The sequence below is a fragment of the Drosophila miranda genome (assembly GCF_003369915.1).
Source record: "Drosophila miranda strain MSH22 chromosome Y unlocalized genomic scaffold, D.miranda_PacBio2.1 Contig_Y1_pilon, whole genome shotgun sequence".
NCBI classification, from domain to species: domain Eukaryota; kingdom Metazoa; phylum Arthropoda; class Insecta; order Diptera; family Drosophilidae; genus Drosophila; species Drosophila miranda.
This window is the reverse complement of record NW_022881603.1, coordinates 33,388,924-33,415,237: the sequence shown is the minus strand read 5'-3', so window position 1 is coordinate 33,415,237 and position 26,314 is coordinate 33,388,924. Positions and strand designations below refer to the sequence as shown.

At 39.2% G+C, this 26,314-nt stretch overlaps 6 protein-coding genes and 1 long non-coding RNA gene across 15 annotated transcripts in view; 4 read left to right on the top strand and 3 right to left on the bottom strand.

Moving 5' to 3' along the window:
- The window catches only part of LOC117190320 (THO complex subunit 5-like), a 32,813-nt gene that overhangs the window by 5,494 nt on the left and 1,005 nt on the right, over nucleotides 1-26,314 (bottom strand). For 2 of the 9 annotated variants that reach the window (XM_033395395.1, XM_033395400.1), the window contains exons 2-4: nucleotides 17,554-17,742; nucleotides 11,208-11,531; nucleotides 6,123-6,173 (exon numbers count right to left, since the gene is read on the bottom strand). In XM_033395395.1, the coding sequence (XP_033251286.1) occupies nucleotides 6,123-6,173; nucleotides 11,208-11,531; nucleotides 17,554-17,742 (564 nt within the window). Of the gene's footprint in view, nucleotides 1-5; nucleotides 543-612; nucleotides 701-764; nucleotides 878-938; nucleotides 1,221-6,122; nucleotides 6,174-9,621; nucleotides 9,995-10,053; nucleotides 10,591-10,660; nucleotides 10,749-10,812; nucleotides 10,874-10,934; nucleotides 11,166-11,207; nucleotides 11,532-15,668; nucleotides 15,956-16,014; nucleotides 16,552-16,621; nucleotides 16,710-16,773; nucleotides 16,887-16,947; nucleotides 17,026-17,553; nucleotides 17,743-26,314 lie in introns of those variants that run through there. The other 7 variants (XM_033395393.1, XM_033395399.1, XM_033395397.1 and 4 more) reach the window with 7 other exon arrangements.
- On the top strand, nucleotides 3,649-4,630 carry LOC117190352 (uncharacterized protein C6orf136 homolog). Its single transcript, XM_033395432.1, has one exon. It carries the CDS (start codon nucleotides 3,766-3,768, stop codon nucleotides 4,537-4,539), a length of 774 nt encoding a protein of 257 aa, XP_033251323.1. The 5' UTR covers nucleotides 3,649-3,765; the 3' UTR covers nucleotides 4,540-4,630.
- On the top strand, nucleotides 8,751-9,699 carry LOC117190345 (uncharacterized protein C6orf136 homolog). Its single transcript, XM_033395425.1, has one exon. The coding sequence runs from the start codon at nucleotides 8,835-8,837 to the stop codon at nucleotides 9,606-9,608; it is 774 nt and encodes a 257-aa protein (XP_033251316.1). The 5' UTR covers nucleotides 8,751-8,834; the 3' UTR covers nucleotides 9,609-9,699.
- Nucleotides 11,563-12,082, bottom strand: LOC117190362. The gene is made up of 2 exons (XR_004473687.1): nucleotides 11,751-12,082; nucleotides 11,563-11,691 (listed from the first exon to the last, which is right to left on the bottom strand). It is a non-coding gene; the product is annotated as an uncharacterized LOC117190362 (long non-coding RNA).
- Nucleotides 14,711-15,655, top strand: LOC117190348 (uncharacterized protein C6orf136 homolog). Its single transcript, XM_033395429.1, has one exon. It carries the CDS (start codon nucleotides 14,796-14,798, stop codon nucleotides 15,567-15,569), a length of 774 nt encoding a protein of 257 aa, XP_033251320.1. The 5' UTR covers nucleotides 14,711-14,795; the 3' UTR covers nucleotides 15,570-15,655.
- On the top strand, nucleotides 21,854-22,982 carry LOC117190349 (uncharacterized protein C6orf136 homolog). Its single transcript, XM_033395430.1, has one exon. The coding sequence runs from the start codon at nucleotides 22,123-22,125 to the stop codon at nucleotides 22,894-22,896; it is 774 nt and encodes a 257-aa protein (XP_033251321.1). The 5' UTR covers nucleotides 21,854-22,122; the 3' UTR covers nucleotides 22,897-22,982.
- LOC117190355 (THO complex subunit 5-like) lies at nucleotides 23,010-23,831 on the bottom strand. Its single transcript, XM_033395434.1, has 2 exons — nucleotides 23,327-23,831; nucleotides 23,010-23,267 (listed from the first exon to the last, which is right to left on the bottom strand). The coding sequence occupies exons 1-2, from the start codon at nucleotides 23,744-23,746 to the stop codon at nucleotides 23,025-23,027; spliced, it is 663 nt and encodes a 220-aa protein (XP_033251325.1). The 5' UTR covers nucleotides 23,747-23,831; the 3' UTR covers nucleotides 23,010-23,024.

Below are 26,314 nucleotides of genomic sequence, written 5' to 3'. Positions count from 1 at the left end.
CTAACCTTGATAGCTGCATTATTCTGCGATGTACGGCGACCGTTCCAATGCACACTCAATATCCAGAGTGGCATTTCCAATGGATAATTACTCGGTATTCGAATGAAACACTCCATTTTGGCAGAGCCACGAACAATCACAGCACGATAGGAATTGTATGTTATGCCCTTATCATCCGGAGAAATGTTTAGTACGTCTGAATTTTGGGCTAGGAATTCCTCGAGAGTGATCGCCGTCCACTGCACTAGGCTGCAAGACAAGGCCGCAGGATAGACATTTTCTTTTAGTGCATACAAATCCAGTTCCTTGTTATTCAGACCACGTATTTGCTGACTTAGATTTAACCAAGAGTTCCAGCGCCGTGTAATGCGAGCTATGGTCTCCCGCATGCTTTTATTCAAGTTCAGCTCATGCTTATACAACATCGAGCTGTTGACTGTTGGTATAGAGCATATACTTTGTAACCAACAGTATGCTTTTCCAAAGTCCTTAGACTCCAGATATTGTATACATTTCTCTGGTGTCAGATCCTTATTCTGTAACTAACGCAAATATATAATTTTATGATTCATACATATATATAGGAAAATTATAGCTTGTTGCTTGTCTTACATCGTATTGAATACCGGGTATAAGTATTTCATTACCCAAATCGTTTGCAAACAAATGCCGAAGGAGATGCTGAACGAAATTAGTATCCCTAAAAACATGAAAATGTTTTAAAATATAGTTGCTGCTAAAGCAATTCACTCGCTAAAACTTACCCTTGATGGTTTGTATTATTGGAAATGCTCAATTGAGGCCATGCTGTCGCACATTTAATTTGTTCGAAATAGCGAATAATCAACACCAGTTGAATCGAGCCAGCAGAGCCAAGCTAGAGACCGTTCGAACGTTAAGGTATTTTTCTATAGTCGTATGTTTTGGTTTAATCTTACCGTGATGCGAATGTGCAGAGGATGAGGACTTAATTCTTTGTTCAAAGGATTTTCCTCAGGCCTTCCCGACAATTCAATGTCCCTTTCAGAGTAGTCGCGCCTTGCTTTTGGGTTTTGCTTTAGGTTTGTCAACTCCTGCATCTGAGCTTCACTTTTATATCCTACCACTTCAACATTGAATGATGGCTCATCGCTCGCACGTTGAAGGCATTGCAGGTTGATGAATAATATATAAAGAGGCTTGGGCAGATATTTGACCACAGCACTAAGCTTCCATTCAACATCAAGATTATTTAAGATTCTCTTGTTGCAGCTCCTTTTTGGAGTTCTTCAATGAGCTTTTCTGTTCATCCAGGTCTTTCCTTAAACGCAGATCACACTCTAAGCGCTGCAAATGCTTGTAGTGCTCCGATTCTGGTTTCACTTTACTATCTTCAATTCCCGGCAATTTGGTAAAATACTCAGTGTCTGAGAGCAGGACCAACTTGGAGTCACGACTCTGGAATTTCTCGCCACGCACGAGGTCCTTTTTCAAGGGGCTCACTTCGTACAGAAGATTTTGCAATTGCAACCGTCTTATGTCCACTTTACATTTTTCCAAGTGTAAGTTATCCCGTCCAGACTTTATTTTCTGTTTAACTTCTCGATTTGCATGCTTTAATGCAACAAATTTCAATGCCGCCGCAGTTCGCAATGTGTCTGAGTTCTGCACCAGCATACAAAAATAAGGAAAATAAGTAACCAACGACTTTGCAGCTTGTTAACACTTACGCTCTTTTTTACTTTTAATATTTCCCCGATGATATCTTCCAGCTGCTGAAACTGCGTATTTAAAATAGCCTCCACTTCACTTAATAATATATTTATTCGGAAGCTAAACAAAAGTGTGCCGCAGATTTATTGTTAAAATATAATGTCCGACCATCAGAAATATACCCAAATATACAATAGATATACCGACGAATTCAAGTTCTATTGTACTATTCCCCGTTTTTAATATTCCGTCGAATATTACTAGCTAGGTAGATCTCTCAGTCCTGCCCACATAATTTTATCCAATAAATTAATCAATTTTCTACTTGACTGGTTTGTTTTAATACCAGTTATTTTCTTGCTACGGCGATTGATGTTTTTTTTTCCAACAACAATATAGCGTCTCGTTATGATGAAAAAACGAATTTAGCCAACTTAAGCCCCCTCTATTTAAATAGTTCACCTTCTTCAGGTAAATGGCAGAAAATATTAACGCTTGTAAATTCTTCTTGTAAATTCAGGCCATCTTTCATCTGAAATTAAAAATAACAACGCTAACTTTCACCTGAACTGCGCTAAAATGATTAAAATTTCATTTTTTTCGGCCCCTTGGCTTATAATAGGTTAATTGTTCTCCGTAAAGGATTCGAAACAATATTTTCGATTTTGATATTCAGTCGAATATTACTAGCTATTAATTTAATTAAAAATAAGAATACAGACTCGTACCTAGTGAATGATATTCACAACATAGTTAACCAATCAGACATTCAGAAACTTGACATTCTATGGGTCCCTGGTCACAAGGGTGTGGCCATCAACGAAAAGACTGACATAGCAGCAAAGGCTGCTACAAGTGAGGGGTTTACAATAAATATAAAATACAGCTACACGGAGGCTCAAAGAGTAATTAGGAACTTTTTAGTATACAAATGGAATGAGGACTACAGGACGAAGTGTAGGACGAAGGGATCCAGCCTCATAGACATATTTCCAGACATACCCAGTAAACCCTGGCATTTTTCTCTTAAATGGAATGCTAAAAGCATCAAGACCATTAACAGACCTATGACGGGACACACATACGACAAAGTCTTCCTACACAGAATCAAAGCAATTGACTCAAATATCTGAGAAACGTGCAATGTAACTGAATATGCCGAACACCTGATCTTCGATTGCCAAAGATTTGCCGGGCTCAGAAGGAAATTCAAAATCTTTAAATATTATAACAATTTACATCAATTATTAATCAAAAAAGAGCCGCTACATCTCAGAGAGCTGGCAATCTTCATCAAAACTGCTGACTTAAACTTTTGACCGCTTTTTTCTTCATCATGTTATAAAGTAATTTCAGTTTGTTTTCTAAAACAGTTAAGTAATTTTCCTCTTTTTTTTATATACCGACCTGTCAAACTCGCCAAACTACATCACCAGTATCTGATCAATGTGGCTACAGTGCTACGATCAAAATTCCGATCATCCTTGAGATGATTTAAAACCAAAAAAAAACGAGGGGGAACGTTGTGATTTGAAAAATCTAGGTATTTCTGGTCGACATGAATTTTCTTTGGATCTATTTTTGTTAGGCACGTTTTGGCACAAATAGTTCAACAGCTTTTCGACTGGTGCGACAATAATTTAGACTAGAGTGGTCTTGAGTATAGTCGCATACGGGAAATATCACATAAAAATATGGATACTTATTTCCATTATCCAACTATGATTCTAACGACGTTGGATCACTGAAACTACAAAAAAATAGTGTAAACTGTCTCCGAGTTCAGAAAGTTCCGTTGAGATATCCCAAAAAAACTATCACATCACCTCACACTTTTATTGTACAAAATATTTATATTGATATACATATGACCATATGAATTTTCGATTCCAAATAAACTTGGTTACCACACGAGCACGTCTAAAAAAGATTAAAAACTCCACAATTTAAACGCTGAGTAAAACCAGATGAAGAATTTAAACGTGATATTTGAACGGCAGAGTGACGCTTAAAAGGAAGAAACATTTAACATATTACGGGAAATACAGTTACCAGAGTCCGGTAAATTCGTCAATGGTCCTTGTCAAAATGATGCGAAATTTTGGAATTTTATCAATGAGAAAGAGCAATTTGATAAGCTTGTGGGGCTCCAAAGAACAGGCGTGGGCTTCCACAATGCGATTATACTCTCCTTGCACAGGATCATATAACTACAATTGGCTAAAATGTGAAGGTAGTAGCGTAATGCAACCGAAACGAAGTTTTCACGAAAACAGTAATGTACAAACATCCTCCAAAGAGAAGGAAAATGTTCGAAAGCCTGAAGATCTGGAGCGAGCCTACGAAGTTCTGCGAACCACGCTTCCCAAACTCTTTGTTGAACCGCTGAACTATTCCATATACAGCCCAAACCTTATATTTCAGAACAATATTACCGGCAAGCACACAGTCGGTCTATACCACTTTGTTAAGCAAATGGCCATTCTTCGAACTGTGGGTCACCTAAAGTACGCCTACGTTAAGTTTGAGGTTCTTAAAATTACAAAGCATACCGACGATTACACCGTGCGCATAAGGTGGCGCGTGAGGGGCATATCCGGCCTGAAGGAGATGTTCCAGTTCTGGAAATACAAGGTGTGGCAATTGAAGGAAGTACTGAAGGATCAGGAGGCATGGTACGATGGATTTTCCATATGCTACTTGGGAGAAAGCGGTCTAATAGAAAAACACGTTGTTGATAAAGTTATACCGGATGAGAGTCGAGAGTCTGTTGAAAATGCCTCTGCAATCACCCTGCCAACCGAGTCCCTGGCAGCGACAGCATCTCAGAAACTAAGCTGTCAATAAAACTGTAGCTAGATTTAAATGTTACTTATTTATTGCATTATTGCAATTATGCATTACATAATAAACAGCAACTGTGAAGATGTTTAGTAACTGCTTTTGATTTTTTTTTACAAGACCATATTCTTATATTTGTTTTTAGGTCCTTATTGTTTGAATGCGTGTACGGAACCCTTTTTTATGTATTTATATGGACGCAATCGGCATTGTTTTGCAAATGCACTTATATAAGACTTTCCTTGGTGTATTCTATAGTCGTCTGCATTGAGCCTTCTGTCTCCAGAAAGATGTCAAAACTATAAATAGTTCGGAAAAGCTGAGCGTACAGAATACGATAATTTGCTTCCAGCTGTTGGGGTTGCAATGAGTTGGTCCAGTACTCCATCATCTACAAAATGGTATCAAAATAAGCTTATATATAACGCATGGAAGTCTGAACAAACTAACCTTGATAGCTGCATTATTCTGCGATGTACGGCGACCGTTCCAATGCACACTCAATATCCAGAGTGGCATTTCCAATGGATAATTACTCGGTATTCGAATGAAACACTCCATTTTGGCAGAGCCACGAACAATCACAGCACGATAGGAATTGTATGTTATGCCCTTATCATCCGGAGAAATGTTTAGTACGTCTGAATTTTGGGCTAGGAATTCCTCGAGAGTGATCGCCGTCCACTGCACTAGGCTGCAAGACAAGGCCGCAGGATAGACATTTTCTTTTGGTGCATACAAATCGATGTCCTTGTTAGTCAGACCACGTATTTGCTGACTTAGATTTAACCAAGAGTGCTTTTATGCATGCTTTTATTCAAGTTCAGCTCATGCTTATACAACATCGAGCTGTGGACTTTTGGTATAGAGCATATACTTTGTAACCAACAGTATGCTTTTCCAAAGTCCTTAGACTCCAGATATTGTATACATTCCTCTGGTGTCAGATCCTTATTCTGTAACTAACGCAAATATATAATTTTATGATTCATACATATATATAGGAAAATTATAGCTTGTTGCTTGTCTTACATCGTATTGAATACCGGGTATAAGTATTTCATTACCCAAATCGTTTGCAAACAAATGCCGAAGGAGATGCTGAACGAAATTAGTATCCCTAAAAACATGAAAATGTTTTAAAATATAGTTGCTGCTAAAGCAATTCACTCGCTAAAACTTACCCTTGATGGTTTGTATTATTGGAAATGCTCAATTGAGGCCATGCTGTCGCACATTTAATTTGTTCGAAATAGCGAATAATCAACACCAGTTGAATCGAGCCAGCAGAGCCAAGCTAGAGACCGTTCGAACGTTAAGGTATTTTTCTATAGTCGTATGTTTTGGTTTAATCTTACCGTGATGCGAATGTGCAGAGGATGAGGACTTAATTCTTTGTTCAAAGGATTTTCCTCAGGCTTTCCCGACAATTCAATGTCCCTTTCAGAGTAGTCGCGCCTTGCTTTTGGGTTTTGCTTTAGGTTTGTCAACTCCTGCATCTGAGCTTCACTTTCATATCCTACCACTTCAACATTGAATGATGGCTCATCGCTCGCACGTTGAAGGCATTGCAGTTTGATGAATAATATATAAAGAGGCTTGGGCAGATATTTGACCACAGCACTAAGCTTCCATTCAACATCAAGAGAAAGCTGCAGTGCATCATGCAGCGGTTTCGTAGCACTCTTTAGGGTGCGTAGAGCTGGCGCGAATGAAACGTACCTATTATGTTGTTTAAGATTCTCTTGTTGCAGCTCCTTTTTGGAGTTCTTCAATGAGCTTTTCTTTTCATCCAGGTCTTTCCTTAAACGCAGTTCACAATCTAAGCGCTGCAAATGCTTGTAGTGCTCCGATTCTGGTTTCACTTTACTATCTTCAATTCCCGGCAATTTGGTAAAATACTCAGTGTCTGAGAGCAGGACCAACTTGGAGTCACGACTCTGGAATTTCTCGCAACGCACGATGTCCTTTTTCAAGTGGCTCACTTCGTACAGAAGATTTTGCAATTGCAACCGACTTATGTCCACTTTACATTTTTCCAAGTGTAAGTTATCCCGTCCAGACTTTATTTTCTGTTTAACTTCTCGATTTGCATGCTTTAATGCAACAAATTTCAATGCCGCCGCAGTTCGCAATGTGTCTGAGTTCTGCCCCTGCATACAAAAATAAGGAAAATAAGGAACCAACGACTTTGCAGCTTGTTAACACTTACGCTCTTTTTTACTTTTAATATTTCCCCGATGATATCTTCCAGCTGCTGAAACTGCGTATTTAAAATAGCCTTCACTTCACTTAATAATATATTTATTCGGAAGCTAAACAAAAGTGTGCCGCGGATTTATTGTTAAAATATAATGTCCGACCATCAGAAATAAACCCAAATATACCATAGATATACCGACGAATTCAAGTTCTATTGTACTATTCCCCGTTTTTGATATTCCGTCGAATATTACTAGCTAGGTAGATCTCTCAGTCCTGCCCACATAATTGTATCCAATAAATTAATCATTTTTCTACTTGACTGGTTTGTTTTAAATACTTGACTTATTTTCTTGCTACGGCGATTGCTGTTTTTTTTCCAACAACAATATAGCGTCTCGTTATGATGAAAAAACGAATTTAGCCCACTTAAGCCCCCTCTATTTAAATAGTTCACCTTCTTCAGGTAAATGGCAGAAAATATTAACGATTGTAAATTCTTCTTGTAGATTCAGGCCATCTTTCATCTGAAATTAAAAATAACAACGCTAACTTTCACCTGAACTGCGCTAAAATGATTAAAATTTCATTATTTTCGGCCCCTTGGCTTATAATAGGTTAATTGTTCTCCGTAAAGGATTCGAAACAATATTTTCGATTTTGATATTCCGTCGAATATTACTAGCTATTAATTTAATTAAAAATAAGAATACAGACTCGTACCTAGTGAATGATATTCACAACATAGTTAACCAATCAGACATTCAGAAACTTGACATTCTATGGGTCCCTGGTCACAAGGGTGTGGCCATCAACGAAAAGACTGACATAGCAGCAAAGGCTGCTACAAGTGAGGGGTTTACAATAAATATAAAATACAGCTACAAGGAGGCTCGAAGAGAAATTAGGAACTTTTTAGTATACAAATGGAATGAGGACTACAGGACGAAGTATAGGACGAAGGGATCCAGCCTCATAGACATATTTCCAGACATACCCAGTAAACCCTGGCATTTTTCTCTTAAATGGAATGCTAAAAGCATCAAGACCATTAACAGACTTATGACGGGACACACATACGACAAAGTCTTCCTACACAGAATCAAAGCAATTGACTCAAATATCTGCGAAACGTGCAATGTAACTGAATATGCCGAACACCTGATCTTCGATTGCCAAAGATTTGCCGGGCTCAGAAGGAAATTTAAAATCTTTAAATATTATAACAATTTACATCAATTATTAATCAAAAAAGGGCCGCTACATCTCAGAGAGCTGGCAATCTTCATCAAAACTGCTGACTTAAACTTTTGACCGCTTTTTTCTTCATCGTGTTATAAAGTAATTTCAGTTTATTTTCTAAAACAGTTAAGTAATTTTCCTCTTTTTTTTATATACCGACCTGTCAAACTCGCCAAACTACATCACCAGTATCTGATCAATGTGGCTACAGTGCTACGATCAAAATTCCGATCATCCTTGAGATGATTTAAAACAAAAAAAAAAAAAAAACGAGGGGGAACGTTGTGATTTGAAAAATCTAGGTATATCTGGTCGACATGAATTTTCTTTGGATCTATTTTTGTTAGGTATTACTCTACCACAACTGGGTGGCACGTTTTGGCACAAATAGTTCAACAGCTTTTCGACTGGTGCGACAATAATTTAGACTAGAGTGGTCTTGAAGTATAGTCGCATACGGGAAATATCACATAAAAATATGGATACTTATTTCCATTATCCAACTATGATTCTAACGACGTTGGATCACTGAAACTACAAAAAAATAGTGTAAACTGTCTCCGAGTTCAGAAAGTTCCGTTGAGATATCCCAAAAAAACTATCACATCACCTCACACTTTTATTGTACAAAATATTTATATTGATATACATATGACCATATGATTTTTCGATTCCAAATAAACTTGGTTACCACACGAGCACGTCTAAAAAAGATTAAAAACTCCACAATTTAAACGCTGAGTAAAACCAGATGAAGAATTTAAACGTGATATTTGAACGGCAGAGTGACGCTTAAAAGGAAGAAACATTTAACATATTACGGGAAATACAGTTACCAGAGTCCGGTAAATTCGTCAATGGTCCTTGTCAAAATGATGCGAAATTTTGGAATTTTATCAATGAGAAAGAGCAATTTGATAAGCTTGTGGGGCTCCAAAGAACAGGCGTGGGCTTCCACAATGCGATTATACTCTCCTTGCACAGGATCATATAACTACAATTGGCTAAAATGTGAAGGTAGTAGCGTAATGCAACCGAAACGAAGTTTTCACGAAAACAGTAATGTACAAACATCCGCCAAAGAGAAGGAAAATGTTCGAAAGCCTGAAGATCTGGAGCGAGCCTACGAAGTTCTGCGAACCACGCTTCCCAAACTCTTTGTTGAACCGCTGAACTATTCCATATACAGCCCAAACCTTATATTTCAGAACAATATTACCGGCAAGCACACAGTCGGTCTATACCACTTTGTTAAGCAAATTGCCATTCTTCGAACTGTGGGTCACCTAAAGTACGCCTACGTTAAGTTTGAGGTTCTTAAAATTACAAAGCATACCGACGATTACACCGTGCGCATAAGGTGGCGCGTGAGGGGCATATCCGGCCTGAAGGTGATGTTCCAGTTCTGGAAATACAAGGTGTGGCAATTGAAGGAAGTACTGAAGGATCAGGAGGCATGGTACGATGGATTTTCCATATGCTACTTGGGAGAAAGCGGTCTAATAGAAAAACACGTTGTTGATAAAGTTATACCGGATGAGAGTCGAGAGTCTGTTGAAAATGCCTCTGCAATCACCCTGCCAACCGAGTCCCTGGCAGCGACAGCATCTCAGAAACTAAGCTGTCAATAAAACTGTAGCTAGATTTAAATGTTACTTATTTATTGCATTATTGCAATTATGCATTACATAATAAACAGCAACTGTGAAGATGTTTAGTAACTGCTTTTGATTTTTTTTTACAAAACCATATTCTTATATTTGTTTTTAGGTCCTTATTGTTTGAATGCGTGTACGGAACCCTTTTTTATGTATTTATATGGACGCAATCGGCATCGTTTTGCAAATGCACTTATATAAGGCTTTTCCTTGGTGTATTCTATAGTCGTCTGCATTGAGCCTTCTGTCTCCAGAAAGATGTCAAAACTATAAATAGTTCGGAAAAGCTGAGCATACAGAATACGATAATTTGCTTCCAGCTGTTGGGGTTGCAATGAGTTGGTCCATTACTCCATCATCTACAAAATGGTATCAAAATAAGCTTATATATAACGCATGGAAGTCTGAACAAACTAACCTTGATAGCTGCATTATTCTGCGATGTACGGCGACCGTTCCAATGCACACTCAATATCCAGAGTGGCATTTCCAATGGATAATTACTCGGTATTCGAATGAAACACTCCATTTTGGCAGAGCCACGAACAATCACAGCACGATAGGAATTGTATGTTATGCCCTTATCATCCGGAGAAATGTTTAGTACGTCTGAATTTTGGGCTAGGAATTCCTCGAGAGTGATCGCCGTCCACTGCACTAGGCTGCAAGACAAGGCCGCAGGATAGACATTTTCTTTTAGTGCATACAAATCCAGTTCCTTGTTATTCAGACCACGTATTTGCTGACTTAGATTTAACCAAGAGTTCCAGCGCCGTGTAATGCGAGCTATGGTCTCCCGCATGCTTTTATTCAAGTTCAGCTCATGCTTATACAACATCGAGCTGTTGACTGTTGGTATAGAGCATATACTTTGTAACCAACAGTATGCTTTTCCAAAGTCCTTAGACTCCAGATATTGTATACATTTCTCTGGTGTCAGATCCTTATTCTGTAACTAACGCAAATATATAATTTTATGATTCATACATATATATAGGAAAATTATAGCTTGTTGCTTGTCTTACATCGTATTGAATACCGGGTATAAGTATTTCATTACCCAAATCGTTTGCAAACAAATGCCGAAGGAGATGCTGAACGAAATTAGTATCCCTAAAAACATGAAAATGTTTTAAAATATAGTTGCTGCTAAAGCAATTCACTCGCTAAAACTTACCCTTGATGGTTTGTATTATTGGAATAATCAACACCAGTTGAATCGAGCCAGCAGAGCCAAGCTAGAGACCGTTCGAACGTTAAGGTATTTTTCTATAGTCGTATGTTTTGGTTTAATCTTACCGTGATGCGAATGTGCAGAGGATGAGGACTTAATTCTTTGTTCAAAGGATTTTCCTCAGGCTTTCCCGACAATTCAATGTCCCTTTCAGAGTAGTCGCGCCTTGCTTTTGGGTTTTGCTTTAGGTTTGTCAACTCCTGCATTTGAGCTTCACTTTCATATCCTACCACTTCAACATTGAATGATGGCTCATCGCTCGCACGTTGAAGGCATTGCAGTTTGATGAATAATATATAAAGAGGCTTGGGCAGCACAGCACTAAGCTTCCATTCAACATCAAGAGAAAGCTGCAGTGCATCATGCAGCGGTTTCGTAGCACTCTTTAGGGTGCGTAGAGCTGGCGCGAATGAAACGTACCTATTATGTTGTTTAAGATTCTCTTGTTGCAGCTCCTTTTTGGAGTTCTTCAATGAGCTTTTCTTTTCATCCAGGTCTTTCCTTAAACGCAGTTCACACTCTAAGCGCTGCAAATGCTTGTAGTGCTCCGATTCTGGTTTCACTTTACTATCTTCAATTCCCGGCAATTGGGTAAAATACTCAGTGTCTGAGAGCAGGACCAACTTGGAGTCACGACTCTGGAATTTCTCGCAACGCACGATGTCCTTTTTGCAATTGCAACCGACTTATGACCACTTTACATTTTTCCAAGTGTAAGTTATCCCGTCCAGACTTTATTTTCTGTTTAACTTCTCGATTTGCATGCTTTAATGCAACAAATTTCAATGCCGCCGCAGTTCGCAATGTGTCTGAGTTCTGCCCCTGCATACAAAAATAATGAAAATAAGGAACCAACGACTTTGCAGCTTGTTAACACTTACGCTCTTTTTTTACTTTTAATATTTCCCCGATGATATCTTCCAGCTGCTGAAACTGCGTATTTAAAATAGCCTCCATTTCACTTAATAATATATTTATTCGGAAGCTAAACAAAAGTGTGCCGCGGATTTATTGTTAAAATATAATGTCCGACCATCAGAAATATACCCAAATATACAATAGATATACCGACGAATTCAAGTTCTATTGTACTATTCCCCGTTTTTAATATTCCGTCTAATATTACTAGCTAGGTAGATCTCTCAGTCCTGCCCACATAATTTTATCCAATAAATTAATCAATTTTCTACTTGACTGGTTTGTTTTAATACCAGTTATTTTCTTGCTACGGCGATTGATGTTTTTTTTTCCAACAACAATATAGCGTCTCGTTATGATGAAAAAACGAATTTAGCCAACTTAAGCCCCCTCTATTTAAATAGTTCACCTTCTTCAGGTAAATGGCAGAAAATATTAACGATTGTAAATTCTTCTTGTAGATTCAGGCCATCTTTCATCTGAAATTAAAAATAACAACGCTAACTTTCACCTGAACTGCGCTAAAATGATTAAAATTTCATTTTTTTCGGCCCCTTGGCTTATAATAGGTTAATTGTTCTCCGTAAAGGATTCGAAACAATATTTTCGATTTTGATATTCAGTCGAATATTACTAGCTATTAATTTAATTAAAAATAAGAATACAGACTCGTACCTAGTGAATGATATTCACAACATAGTTAACCAATCAGACATTCAGAAACTTGACATTCTATGGGTCCCTGGTCACAAGGGTGTGGCCATCAACGAAAAGACTGACATAGCAGCAAAGGCTGCTACAAGTGAGGGGTTTACAATAAATATAAAATACAGCTACAAGGAGGCTCAAAGAGAAATTAGGAACTTTTTAGTATACAAATGGAATGAGGACTACAGGACGAAGTATAGGACGAAGGGATCCAGCCTCATAGACATATTTCCAGATATACCCAGTAAACCCTGGCATTTTTCTCTTAAATGGAATGCTAAAAGCATCAAGACCATTAACAGACTTATGACGGGACACACATACGACAAAGTCTTCCTACACAGAATCAAAGCAATTGACTCAAATATCTGCGAAACGTGCAATGTAACTGAATATGCCGAACACCTGATCTTCGATTGCCAAAGATTTGCCGGGCTCAGAAGGAAATTCAAAATCTTTAAATATTATAACAATATACACACATCAATTATTAATCAAAAAAGAGCCGTTACATCTCAGAGAGCTCGCAATCTTCATCAAAACTGCTGACTTAAACTTTTGACCGCTTTTTTCTTCATCATGTTATAAAGTAATTATACCCGATACTCAAAATGAGTATTGGGGTATATTAGATTTGTGGTAAAAGTGGATGTGTGTAACGTCCAGAAGGAATCGTTTCCGACCCCATAAAGTATATATATTCTTGATCAGCATCAATAGCCGAGTCGATTGGGCCCTGTCTGTCTGTCTGTCTGTCCGTCAGTCCGTCTGTTCGTCTGTTCGTCTGTCCGTCCGTCCGTCTGTCCGTCCCCTTCAGCGCCTAGTGCTCAAAGACTATAAGAGCTAGAGCAACGATGTTTTGGATCCAGACTTCTGTGATACGTCACTGTTACAAAAATATTTCAAAACTTCGCCCCGCCCACTTCCGCCCCCACAAAGGACGAAAATCTGTGGCATCCACAATTTTAAAGATATGAGAAAACCAAAAACGTAGAATTGTAGAGAATGACCATATCTTTAAGATTGCGGAATCTGAATTGGATCGTATTATTATTATAGCCAGCATCAAGAAAACAATTTCATTTTTTCTCGCCCTGTCTCTCTCTAACACACACGTACCATAGGCGGCTTTGCTTAGAGTAAAACATTAGCGCCTAGATCTCAGAGACTACAAAAGCTAGAGCAACCAAATTTGATATCCACACTCCAAATATATCGGACCGAGACGAGTTTGTTTCAAAATTTCGCCACACCCCCTTCCGCCCCCGCAAAGGACGAAAATCTGGGGATATTCACAAATCTCAGAGACTATTAAGGCTAGAGTAACCAAATTTGGTATCCGCACTCCTGTTAGATCTTACTATAAAACGTGTATCTCAAAGATCATTTTTATAGCCAATAGGAACAAATCAATTTGCAGTGGCTACGCAGCGCCCGACGTCACGCTCAGACTGATTTTCTGTCTCTCTCGCACGCACTCTTTGTCGTGTCGTTTAATATTAGCGGCGTCTGCCGGAGGAGAGCCATACTGACTTAGTATCGGGTGTAACCGTAGAGTTGCGGTGTCCGCAGCAACTCACAACGTTCCCCCTCATTTTATATACCGACCTGTCAAACTCGCCAAACTACATCACCAGTATCTGATCAATGTGGCTACAGTGCTACGATCAAAATTCCGATCATCCTTGAGATGATTTAAAACCAAAAAAAAAACGAGGGGGAACGTTGTGATTTGAAAAATCTAGGTATTTCTGGTCGACATGAATTTTCTTTGGATCTATTTTTGTTAGGTATTACTCTACCACAACTGGGTGGCACGTTTTGGCACAAATAGTTCAACAGCTTTTCGACTGGTGCGACAATAATTTAGACTAGAGTGGTCTTGAAGTATAGTCGCATACGGGAAATATCACATAAAAATATGGATACTTATTTCCATTATCCAACTATGATTCTAACGACGTTGGATCACTGAAACTACAAAAAAATAGTGTAAACTGTCTCCGAGTTCAGAAAGTTCCGTTGAGATATCCCAAAAAAACTATCACATCACCTCACACTTTTATTGTACAAAATATTTATATTGATATACATATGACCATATGATTTTTCGATTCCAAATAAACTTGGTTACCACACGAGCACGTCTAAAAAAGATTAAAAACTCCACAATTTAAACGCTGAGTAAAACCAGATGAAGAATTTAAACGTGATATTTGAACGGCAGAGTGACGCTTAAAAGGAAGAAACATTTAACATATTACGGGAAATACAGTTACCAGAGTCCGGTAAATTCGTCAATGGTCCTTGTCAAAATGATGCGAAATTTTGGAATTTTATCAATGAGAAAGAGCAATTTGATAAGCTTGTGGGGCTCCAAAGAACAGGCGTGGGCTTCCACAATGCGATTATACTCTCCTTGCACAGGATCATATAACTACAATTGGCTAAAATGTGAAGGTAGTAGCGTAATGCAACCGAAACGAAGTTTTCACGAAAACAGTAATGTACAAACATCCGCCAAAGAGAAGGAAAATGTTCGAAAGCCTGAAGATCTGGAGCGAGCCTACGAAGTTCTGCGAACCACGCTTCCCAAACTCTTTGTTGAACCGCTGAACTATTCCATATACAGCCCAAACCTTATATTTCAGAACAATATTACCGGCAAGCACACAGTCGGTCTATACCACTTTGTTAAGCAAATTGCCATTCTTCGAACTGTGGGTCACCTAAAGTACGTCTACGTTAAGTTTGAGGTTCTTAAAATTACAAAGCATACCGACGATTACACCGTGCGCATAAGGTGGCGCGTGAGGGGCATATCCGGCCTGAAGGTGATGTTCCAGTTCTGGAAATACAAGGTGTGGCAATTGAAGGAAGTACTGAAGGATCAGGAGGCATGGTACGATGGATTTTCCATATGCTACTTGGGAGAAAGCGGTCTAATAGAAAAACACGTTGTTGATAAAGTTATACCGGATGAGAGTCGAGAGTCTGTTGAAAATGCCTCTGCAATCACCCTGCCAACCGAGTCCCTGGCAGCGACAGCATCTCAGAAACTAAGCTGTCAATAAAACGGTAGCTAGATTTAAATGTTACTTATTTATTGCATTATTGCAATTATGCATTACATAATAAACAGCAACTGTGAAGATGTTTAGTAACTGCTTTTGATTTTTTTTTACAAAACCATATTCTTATATTTGTTTTTAGGTCCTTATTGTTTGAATGCGTGTACGGAACCCTTTTTTATGTATTTATATGGACGCAATCGGCATCGTTTTGCAAATGCACTTATATAAGGCTTTTCCTTGGTGTATTCTATAGTCGTCTGCATTGAGCCTTCTGTCTCCAGAAAGATATCAAAACTATAAATAGTTCGGAAAAGCTGAGCGTACAGAATACGATAATTTGCTTCCAGCTGTTGGGGTTGCAATGAGTTGGTCCAGTACTCCATCATCTACAAAATGGTATCAAAATAAGCTTATATATAACGCATGGAAGTCTGAACAAACTAACCTTGATAGCTGCATTATTCTGCGATGTACGGCGACCGTTCCAATGCACACTCAATATCCAGAGTGGCATTTCCAATGGATAATTACTCGGTATTCGAATGAAACACTCCATTTTGGCAGAGCCACGAACAATCACAGCACGATAGGAATTGTATGTTATGCCCTTATCATCCGGAGAAATGTTTAGTACGTCTGAATTTTGGGCTAGGAATTCCTCGAGAGTGATCGCCGTCCACTGCACTAGGCTGCAAGACAAGGCCGCAGGATAGACATTTTCTTTTAGTGCATACAAATCCAGTTCCTTGTTATTCAGACCACGTATTTGCTGACTTAGATTTAACCAAGAGTTCCAGCGCCGTGTAATGCGAGCTATGGTCTCCCGCATGCTTTTATTCAAGTTCAGCTCATGCTTATACAACATCGAGCTGTTGACTGTTGGTATAGAGCATATACTTTGTAACCAACAGTATGCTTTTCCAAAGTCCTTAGACTCCAGATATTGTATACATTTCTCTGGTGTCAGATCCTTATTCTGTAACTAACGCAAATATATAATTTTATGATTCATACATATATATAGGAAAATTATAGCTTGTTGCTTGTCTTACATCGTATTGAATACCGGGTATAAGTATTTCATTACCCAAATCGTTTGCAAAAAAATGCCGAAGGAGATGCTGAACGAAATTAGTATCCCTAAACACATGAAAATGTTTTAAAATATAGTTGCTGCTAAAGCAATTCACTCGCTAAAACTTACCCTTGATGGTTTGTATTATTGGAAATGCTCAATTGAGGCCATGCTGTCGCACATTTAATTTGTTCGAAATAGCGAATAATCAACACCAGTTGAATCGAGCCAGCAGAGCCAAGCTATAGACCGTTCGAACGTTAAGGTATTTTTCTATAGTCGTATGTTTTGGTTTAATCTTACCGTGATGCGAATGTGCAGAGGATGAGGACTTAATTCTTTGTTCAAAGGATTTTCCTCAGGCTTTCCCGACAATTCAATGTCCCTTTCAGATGAGGGGCGCCTTGCTTTTGGGTTTTGCTTTAGGTTTGTCAACTCCTGCATTTGAGCTTCACTTTCATATCCTACCACTTCAACATTGAATGATGGCTCATCGCTCGCACGTTGAAGGCATTGCAGTTTGATGAATAATATATAAAGAGGCTTGGGCAGATATTTGACCACAGCACTAAGCTTCCATTCAACATCAAGAGAAAGCTGCAGTGCATCATGCAGCGGTTTCGTAGCACTCTTTAGGGTGCGTAGAGCTGGCGCGAATGAAACGTACCTATTATGTTGTTTAAGATTCTCTTGTTGCAGCTCCTTTTTGGAGTTCTTCAATGAGCTTTTCTGTTCATCCAGGTCTTTCCTTAAACGCAGTTCACACTCTAAGCGCTGCAAATGCTTGTAGTGCTCCGATTCTGGTTTCACTTTACTATCTTCAATTCCCGGCAATTGGGTAAAATACTCAGTGTCTGAGAGCAGGACCAACTTGGAGTCACGACTCTGGAATTTCTCGCAACTCACGATGTCCTTTTTCAAGTGGCTCACTTCGTACAGAAGATTTTGCAATTGCAACCGACTTATGTCCACTTTACATTTTTCCAAGTGTAAGTTATCCCGTCCAGACTTTATTTTCTGTTTAACTTCTCGATTTGCATGCTTTAATGCAACAAATTTCAATGCCGCCGCAGTTCGCAATGTGTCTGAGTTCTGCCCCTGCATACAAAAATAAGGAAAATAAGGAACCAACGACTTTGCAGCTTGTTAACACTTACGCTCTTTTTTTACTTTTAATATTTCCCCGATGATATCTTCCAGCTGCTGAAACTGCGTATTTAAAATAGCCTCCATTTCACTTAATAATATATTTATTCGGAAGCTAAACAAAAGAGTGCCGCGGATTTATTGTTAAAATATAATGTCCGACCATCAGAAATATACCCAAATATACCATAGATATACCGACGAATTCAAGTTCTATTGTACTATTCCCCGTTTTTAATATTCCGTCGAATATTACTAGCTAGGTAGATCTCTCAGTCCTGCCCACATAATTTTATCCAATAAATTAATCAATTTTCTACTTGACTGGTTTGTTTTAAATACTTGACTTATTTTCTTGCTACGGCGATTGCTGTTTTTTTTTCCAACAACAATATAGCGTCTCGTTATGATGAAAAAACGAATTTAGCCCACTTAAGCCCCTTCTATTTAAATAGTTCACCTTCTTCAGGTAAATGGCAGAAAATATTAACGATTGTAAATTCTTCTTGTAGATTCAGGCCATCTTTCATCTGAAATTAAAAATAACAACGCTAACTTTCACCTGAACTGCGCTAAAATGATTAAAATTTCATTATTTTCGGCCCCTTGGCTTATAATAGGTTAATTGTTCTCCGTAAAGGATTCAAAACAATATTTTCGATTTTGATATTCCGTCGAATATTACTAGCTATTAATTTAATTAAAAATAAGAATACAGACTCGTACCTAGTGAATGATATTCACAACATAGTTAACCAATCAGACATTCAGAAACTTGACATTCTATGGGTCCCTGGTCACAAGGGTGTGGCCATCAACGAAAAGACTGACATAGCAGCAAAGGCTGCTACAAGTGAGCGGTTTACAATAAATATAAAATACAGCTACAAGGAGGCTCAAAGAGAAATTAGGAACTTTTTAGTATACAAATGGAATGAGGAATACAGGACGAAGTGTAGGACGAAGGGATCCAGCCTCATAGACATATTTCCAGACATACCCAGTAAACCCTGGCATTTTTCTCTTAAATGGAATGCTAAAAGCATCAAGACCATTAACAGACCTATGACGGGACACACATACGACAAAGTCTTCCTACACAGAATCAAAGCAATTGACTCAAATATCTGAGAAACGTGCAATGTAACTGAATATGCCGAACACCTGATCTTCGATTGCCAAAGATTTGCCGGGCTCAGAAGGAAATTCAAAATCTTTAAATATTATAACAATATACACACATCAATTATTAATCAAAAAAGAGCCGTTACATCTCAGAGAGCTCGCAATCTTCATCAAAACTGCTGACTTAAACTTTTGACCCCTTTTTTCTTCATCATGTTATAAAGTAATTATACCCGATACTCAAAATGAGTATTGGGGTATATTAGATTTGTGGTAAAAGTGGATGTGTGTAACGTCCAGATGGAATCGTTTCCGACCCCATAAAGTATATATATTCTTGATCAGCATCAATAGCCGAGTCGATTGGGCCCTGTCTGTCTGTCTGTCTGTCCGTCTGTTCGTCTGTTCGTCTGTCCGTCCGTCCGTCTGTCCGTCCCCTTCAGCGCCTAGTGCTCAAAGACTATAAGAGCTATACAACGATGTTTTGGATCCAGACTTCTGTGATACGTCACTGTTACAAAAATATTTCAAAACTTCGCCCCGCCCACTTCCGCCCCCACAAAAGACGAAAATCTGTGGCATCCACAATTTTAAAGATATGAGAAAACCAAAAACGCAGAATTGTAGAGAATGACCATATCTTTAAGATTGCGGAATCTGAATTGGATCGTATTATTATTATAGCCAGCATCAAGAAAACAATTTCATTTTTTCTCGCCCTGTCTCTCTCTAACACACACGTAGCATAGGCGGCTTTGCTTAGAGTAAAACATTAGCGCCTAGATCTCAGAGACTTTAAAAGCTAGAGCAACCAAATTTGGTATCCACACTCCTAATATATCAGACCGAGACGAGTTTGTTTCAAAATTTCGCCACACCCCCTTCCGCCCCCGCAATGGACGAAAATCTGGGGATATTCAAAAATCTCAGAGACTATTAAGGCTAGAGTAACCAAATTTGGTATCCGCACTCCTGTTAGATATTACTATAAAACGTGTATCTCAAAATTTCGCCCCACCCCCTTCCGCCCACACAAAGGACGAAAATCTGTTGCATCCACAATATTTCACATTCGAGAAAACTAAAAACGCAGAATCATAGATAATGACCATATCTATCAGATTGCTGAATCTGGATCAGATCAGATCATTTTTATAGCCAAAAGGAACAAATCAATTTGCACTGGCTACGCAGCGCCCGACGTCACGCTCAGACTGATTTTCTGTCTCTCTCGCACGCACTCTTTGTCGTGTCGTTTAATATTAGCGGCGTCTGCCGGAGGAGAGCCATACTGACTTAGTATCGGGTATAACCGTAGAGTTGCGGTGTCCGCAGCAACTCACAACGTTCCCCCTCGTTTCAGTTTATTTTCTAACACAGTTAAGTAATTTTCCTCTTTTTATACCCGATACTCAAAATGAGTATTGGGGTATATTAGATTTGTGGTAAAATTGGATGTGTGTAACGTCCAGAAGGAATCGTTTCCGACCCCATAAAGTATATATATTCTTGATCAGCATCAATAGCCGAGTCGATTGAGCCCTGTCTGTCTGTCCGTCCGTCCGTCTGTCCGTCTGTCCGTCCCATTCAGCGCCTAGTGCTCAAAGACTATAAGAGCTAGAGCAACGATGTTTTGGATCCAGACTTCTGTGATATGTCACTGCTACAAAAATATTTCAAAACTTCGCCCCGCCCACTTCCGCCCCCACAAAGGACGAAAATCTGTGGCATCCACAATTTTAAAGATATGAGAAAACCAAAAACGTAGAATTGTAGAGAATGACCATATCTTTAAGATTGCGGAATCTGAATTGGATCGTATTATTATTATAGCCAGCATCAAGAAAACAATTTCATTTTTTCTCGCCCTGTCTCTCTCTAACACACACGTAGCATAGGCGGCTTTGCTTAGAGTAAAACATTAGCGCCTAGATCTCAGAGACTACAAAAGCTAGAGCAACCAAATTTGATATCCACACTCCAAATATATCGGACCGAGACGAGTTTGTTTCAAAATTTCGCCACACCCCCTTCCGCCCCCGCAAAGGACGAAAATCTGGGGATATTCAAAAATCTCAGAGACTATTAAGGCTAGAATAACCAAATTTGGTATCCGCACTCCTGTTAGATCTTACTATAAAACGTGTATCTCAAAGTTTCGCCCCACCCCCTTCCGCCCACACAAAGGACGAAAATCTGTTGCATCCACAATATTTCACATTCGAAACTAAAAACGCAGAATCATAGATAATGACCATATCTATCAGATTGCTGAATCTGGATCAGATCAGATCATTTTTATAGCCAATAGGAACAAATCAATTTGCAGTGGCTACGCAGCGCCCGACGTCACGCTCAGACTGATTTTCTGTCTCTCTCGCACGCACTCTTTGTCGTATCGTTTAATATTAGCGGCGTCTGCCGGAGGAGAGCCATACTGACTTAGTATCGGGTATAACCGTAGAGTTGCGGTGTCCGCAGCAACTCACAACGTTCCCCCTCGTTTTATATACCGACCTGTCAAACTCGCCAAACTACATCACCAGTATCTGATCAATGTGGCTACAGTGCTACGATCAAAATTCCGATCATCCTTGAGATGATTTAAAACCAAAAAAAAACGAGGGGGAACGTTGTGATTTGAAAAATCTAGGTATTTCTGGTCGACATGAATTTTCTTTGGATCTATTTTTGTTAGGTATTACTCAACCACAGCTGGGTGGCACGTTTTGGCACAAATAGTTCAACAGCTTTTCGACTGGTGCGACAATAATTTAGACTAGAGTGGTCTTGAGTATAGTCGCATACGGGAAATATCACATAAAAATATGGATACTTATTTCCATTATCCAACTATGATTCTAACGACGTTGGATCACTGAAACTACAAAAAAATAGTGTAAACTGTCTCCGAGTTCAGAAAGTTCCGTTGAGATATCCCAAAAAAACTATCACATCACCTCACACTTTTATTGTACAAAATATTTATATCGATATACATATGACCATATGATTTTTCGATTCCAAATAAACTTGGTTACAACACGAGCACGTCTAAAAAAGATTAAAAACCCCACAATTTAAACGCTGAGTAAAACCAGATGAAGAATTTGAACGTGATATTTGAACGGCAGAGTGACGCTTAAAAGGAAGAAACATTTAACATAATTCGGGAAATACAGTGACCAGAGTCCGGTAAATTCGTCAATGGTCCTTGTCAAAATGATGCGAAATTTTGGAATTTTATCAATGAGAAAGAGCAATTTGATAAGCTTGTGGGGCTCCAAAGAACAGGCGTGGGCTTCCACAATGCGATTATACTCTCCTTGCACAGGATCATATAACTACAATTGGCTAAAATGTGAAGGTAGTAGCGTAATGCAACCGAAACGAAGTTTTCACGAAAACAGTAATGTACAAACATCCGCCAAAGAGAAGGAAAATGTTCGAAAGCCTGAAGATCTGGAGCGAGCCTACGAAGTTCTGCGAACCACGCTTCCCAAACTCTTTGTTGAACCGCTGCACTATTCCATATACAGCCCAAACCTTATATTTCAGAACAATATTACCGGCAAGCACACAGTCGGTCTATACCACTTTGTTAAGCAAATTGCCATTCTTCGAACTGTGGGTCACCTAAAGTACGTCTACGTTAAGTTTGAGGTTCTTAAAATTACAAAGCATCCCGACGATTACACCGTGCGCATAAGGTGGCGCGTGAGGGGCATATCCGGCCTGAAGGTGATGTTCCAGTTCTGGAAATACAAGGTGTGGCAATTGAAGGAAGTACTGAAGGATCAGGAGGCATGGTACGATGGATTTTCCATATGCTACTTGGGAGAAAGCGGTCTAATAGAAAAACACGTTGTTGATAAAGTTATGCCGGATGAGAGTCGAGAGTCTGTTGAAAATGCCTCTGCAATCACCCTGCCAACCGAGTCCCTGGCAGCGACAGCATCTCAGAAACTAAGCTGTCAATAAAACTGTAGCTAGATTTAAATGTTACTTAATTATTGCATTATTGCAATTATGCATTACATAATAAACAGCAACTGTGAAGATGTTTAGTAACTGCTTTTGATTTTTTTCTTATATTTGTTTTTAGTTCCTTATTGTTTGAATGCGTGTACGGAACCCTTTTTTATGTATTTATATGGACGCAATCGGCATCGTTTTGCAAATGCACTTATATAAGGCTTTTCCTTGGTGTATTCTATAGTCGTCTGCATTGAGCCTTCTGTCTCCAGAAAGATGTCAAAACTATAAATAGTTCGGAAAAGCTGAGCGTACAGAATACGATAATTTGCTTCCAGCTGTTGGGGTTGCAATGAGTTGGTCCAGTACTCCATCATCTACAAAATGGTATCAAAATAAGCTTATATATAACGCATGGAAGTCTGAACAAACTAACCTTGATAGCTGCATTATTCTGCGATGTACGGCGACCGTTCCAATGCACACTCAATATCCAGAGTGGCATTTCCAATGGATAATTACTCGGGATTCGAATGAAACACTCCATTTTGGCAGAGCCACGAACAATCACAGCACGATAGGAATTGTATGTTATGCCCTTATCATCCGGAGAAATGTTTAGTACGTCTGAATTTTGGGCTAGGAATTCCTCGAGAGTGATCGCCGTCCACTGCACTAGGCTGCAAGACAAGGCCGCAGGATAGACATTTTCTTTTAGTGCATACAAATCCAGTTCCTTGTTATTCAGACCACGTATTTGCTGACTTAGATTTAACCAAGAGTTCCAGCGCCGTGTAATGCGAGCTATGGTCTCCCGCATGCTTTTATTCAAGTTCAGCTCATGCTTATACAACATCGAGCTGTTGACTGTTGGTATAGAGCATATACTTTGTAACCAACAGTATGCTTTTCCAAAGTCCTTAGACGCCAGATATTGTATACATTTCTCTGGTGTCAGATCCTTATTCTGTAACTAACGCAAATATATAATTTTATGATTCATACATATATATAGGAAAAAGAGGGGGAACGTTGTGAGTTGCTGCGGACACCGCAACTCTACAGTTATACCCGATACTAAGTCAGTATGGCTCTCCTCCGGCAGACGCCGCTAATATTAAACGACACGACAAAGAGTGCGTGCGAGAGAGACAGAAAATCAGTCTGAGCGTGACGTCGGGCGCTGCGTAGCCACTGCAAATTGATTTGTTCCTATTGGCTATAAAAATGATCTGATCTGATCCAGATTCAGCAATCTGATAGATATGGTCGTTATCTATGATTCTGCGTTTTTAGTTTTCTCAAATCTGCAATATTGTGGATGCAACAGATTTTCGTCCTTTGTGGGGGCGGAAGGGGGTGGGGCGAAATTCTGAGATATACGTTTTATAGTGAGATCTAGATTGAAGAACTCCAAAAAGGAGCTGCAACAAGAGAATCTTAAATAATCTTGATGTTGAATGGAAGCTTAGTGCTGTGGTCAAATATCTGCCCAAGCCTCTTTATATATTATTCATCAACCTGCAATGCCTTCAACGTGCGAGCGATGAGCCATCATTCAATGTTGAAGTGGTAGGATATAAAAGTGAAGCTCAGATGCAGGAGTTGACAAACCTAAAGCAAAACCCAAAAGCAAGGCGCGACTACTCTGAAAGGGAGATTGAATTGTCGGGAAAGCCTGAGGAAAATCCTTTGAACAAAGAATTAAGTCCTCATCCTCTGCACATTCGCATCACGGTAAGATTAAACCAAAACATACGACTATAGAAAAATACCTTAACGTTTGAACGGTCTCTAGCTTGGCTCTGCTGGCTCGATTCAACTGGTGTTGATTATTCGCTATTTCGAACAAATTAAATGTGCGACAGCATGGCCTCAATTGAGCATTTCCAATAATACAAACCATCAAGGGTAAGTTTTAGCGTTCAGCATCTCCTTCGGCATTTGGTTGCAAACGATTTGGGTAATGAAATACCTATACCCGGTATTCAATACGATGTAAGACAAGCAACAAGCTATAATTTTCCTATATATATGTATGAATCATAAAATTATATATTTGCGTTAGTTACAGAATAAGGATCTGACACCAGAGGAATGTATACAATATCTGGAGTCTAAGGACTTTGGAAAAGCATACTGTTGGTTACAAAGTATATGCTCTATACCAACAGTCAACAGCTCGATGTTGTATAAGCATGAGTTGAACTTGAATAAAAGCATGCGGGAGACCATAGCTCGCATTACACGGCGCTGCAACTCTTGGTTAAATCTAAGTCAGCAAACACGTGGTCTGACTAACAAGGACATCGATTTGTATGCACTAAAAGAAAATGTCTATCCTGCGGCCTTGTCTTGCAGCCTAGTGCAGTGGACGGCGATCACTCTCGAGGAATTCCTAGCCCAAAATTCAGACGTACTAAACATTTCTCCGGATGATAAGGGCATAACATATAATTCCTATCGTGCTGTGATTGTTCGTGGTTCTGCCAAAATGGAGTGTTTTATTCGAATACCGAGTAATTATCCATTGGAAATGCCACTCTGGATATTGAGTGTGCATTGGAACGGTCGCCGTACATCGCAGAATGATGCAGCTATCAAGGTTAGTTTGTTCAGACTTCCATGCGTTATATATAAGCTTATTTTGATACCATTTTGTAGATGATGGAGTACTGGACCAACTCATTGCAACCCCAACAGCTGGAAGCAAATTATCGTATTCTGTACGCTCAGCTTTTCCGAACTATTTATAGTTTTAACATCTTTCTGGAGACAGAAGGCTCAATGCAGACGACTATAGAATACACCAAGGAAAAGCCTTATATAAATGCATTTGCAAAACAATGCCGATTGCGTCCATATAAATACATAAAACGAGGGGGAACGTTGTGAGTTACTGCGGACACCGCAACTCTACAGTTATACCCGATACTAAGTCAGTATGGCTCTCCTCCGGCAGACGCCGCTAATATTAAACGACACGACAAAGAGTGCGTGCGAGAGAGACAGAAAATCAGTCTGAGCGTGACGTCGGGCGCTGCGTAGCCACTGCAAATTGATTTGTTCCTATTGGCTATAAAAATGATCTGATCTGATCCAGATTCAGCAATCTGATAGATATGGTCATTATCTATGATTCTGCGTTTTTAGTTTTCTCGAATGTGCAATATTGTGGATGCAACAGATTTTCGTCCTTTGTGGGGGCGGAAAAGGGTGGGGCGAAATTTTGAGATATACGTTTTATAGTAAGATCTAACAGGAGTGCGGATACCAAATTTGGTTACTCTAGCCTTAATAGTCTCTGAGATTTGTGAATATTCCCAGATTTTCGTCCATTGCGGGGGCGGAAGGGGGTGTGTTCTAGCGAATAATCAACACCAGTTGAATCGAGCCAGCAGAGCCAAGCTAGAGACCGTTCAAA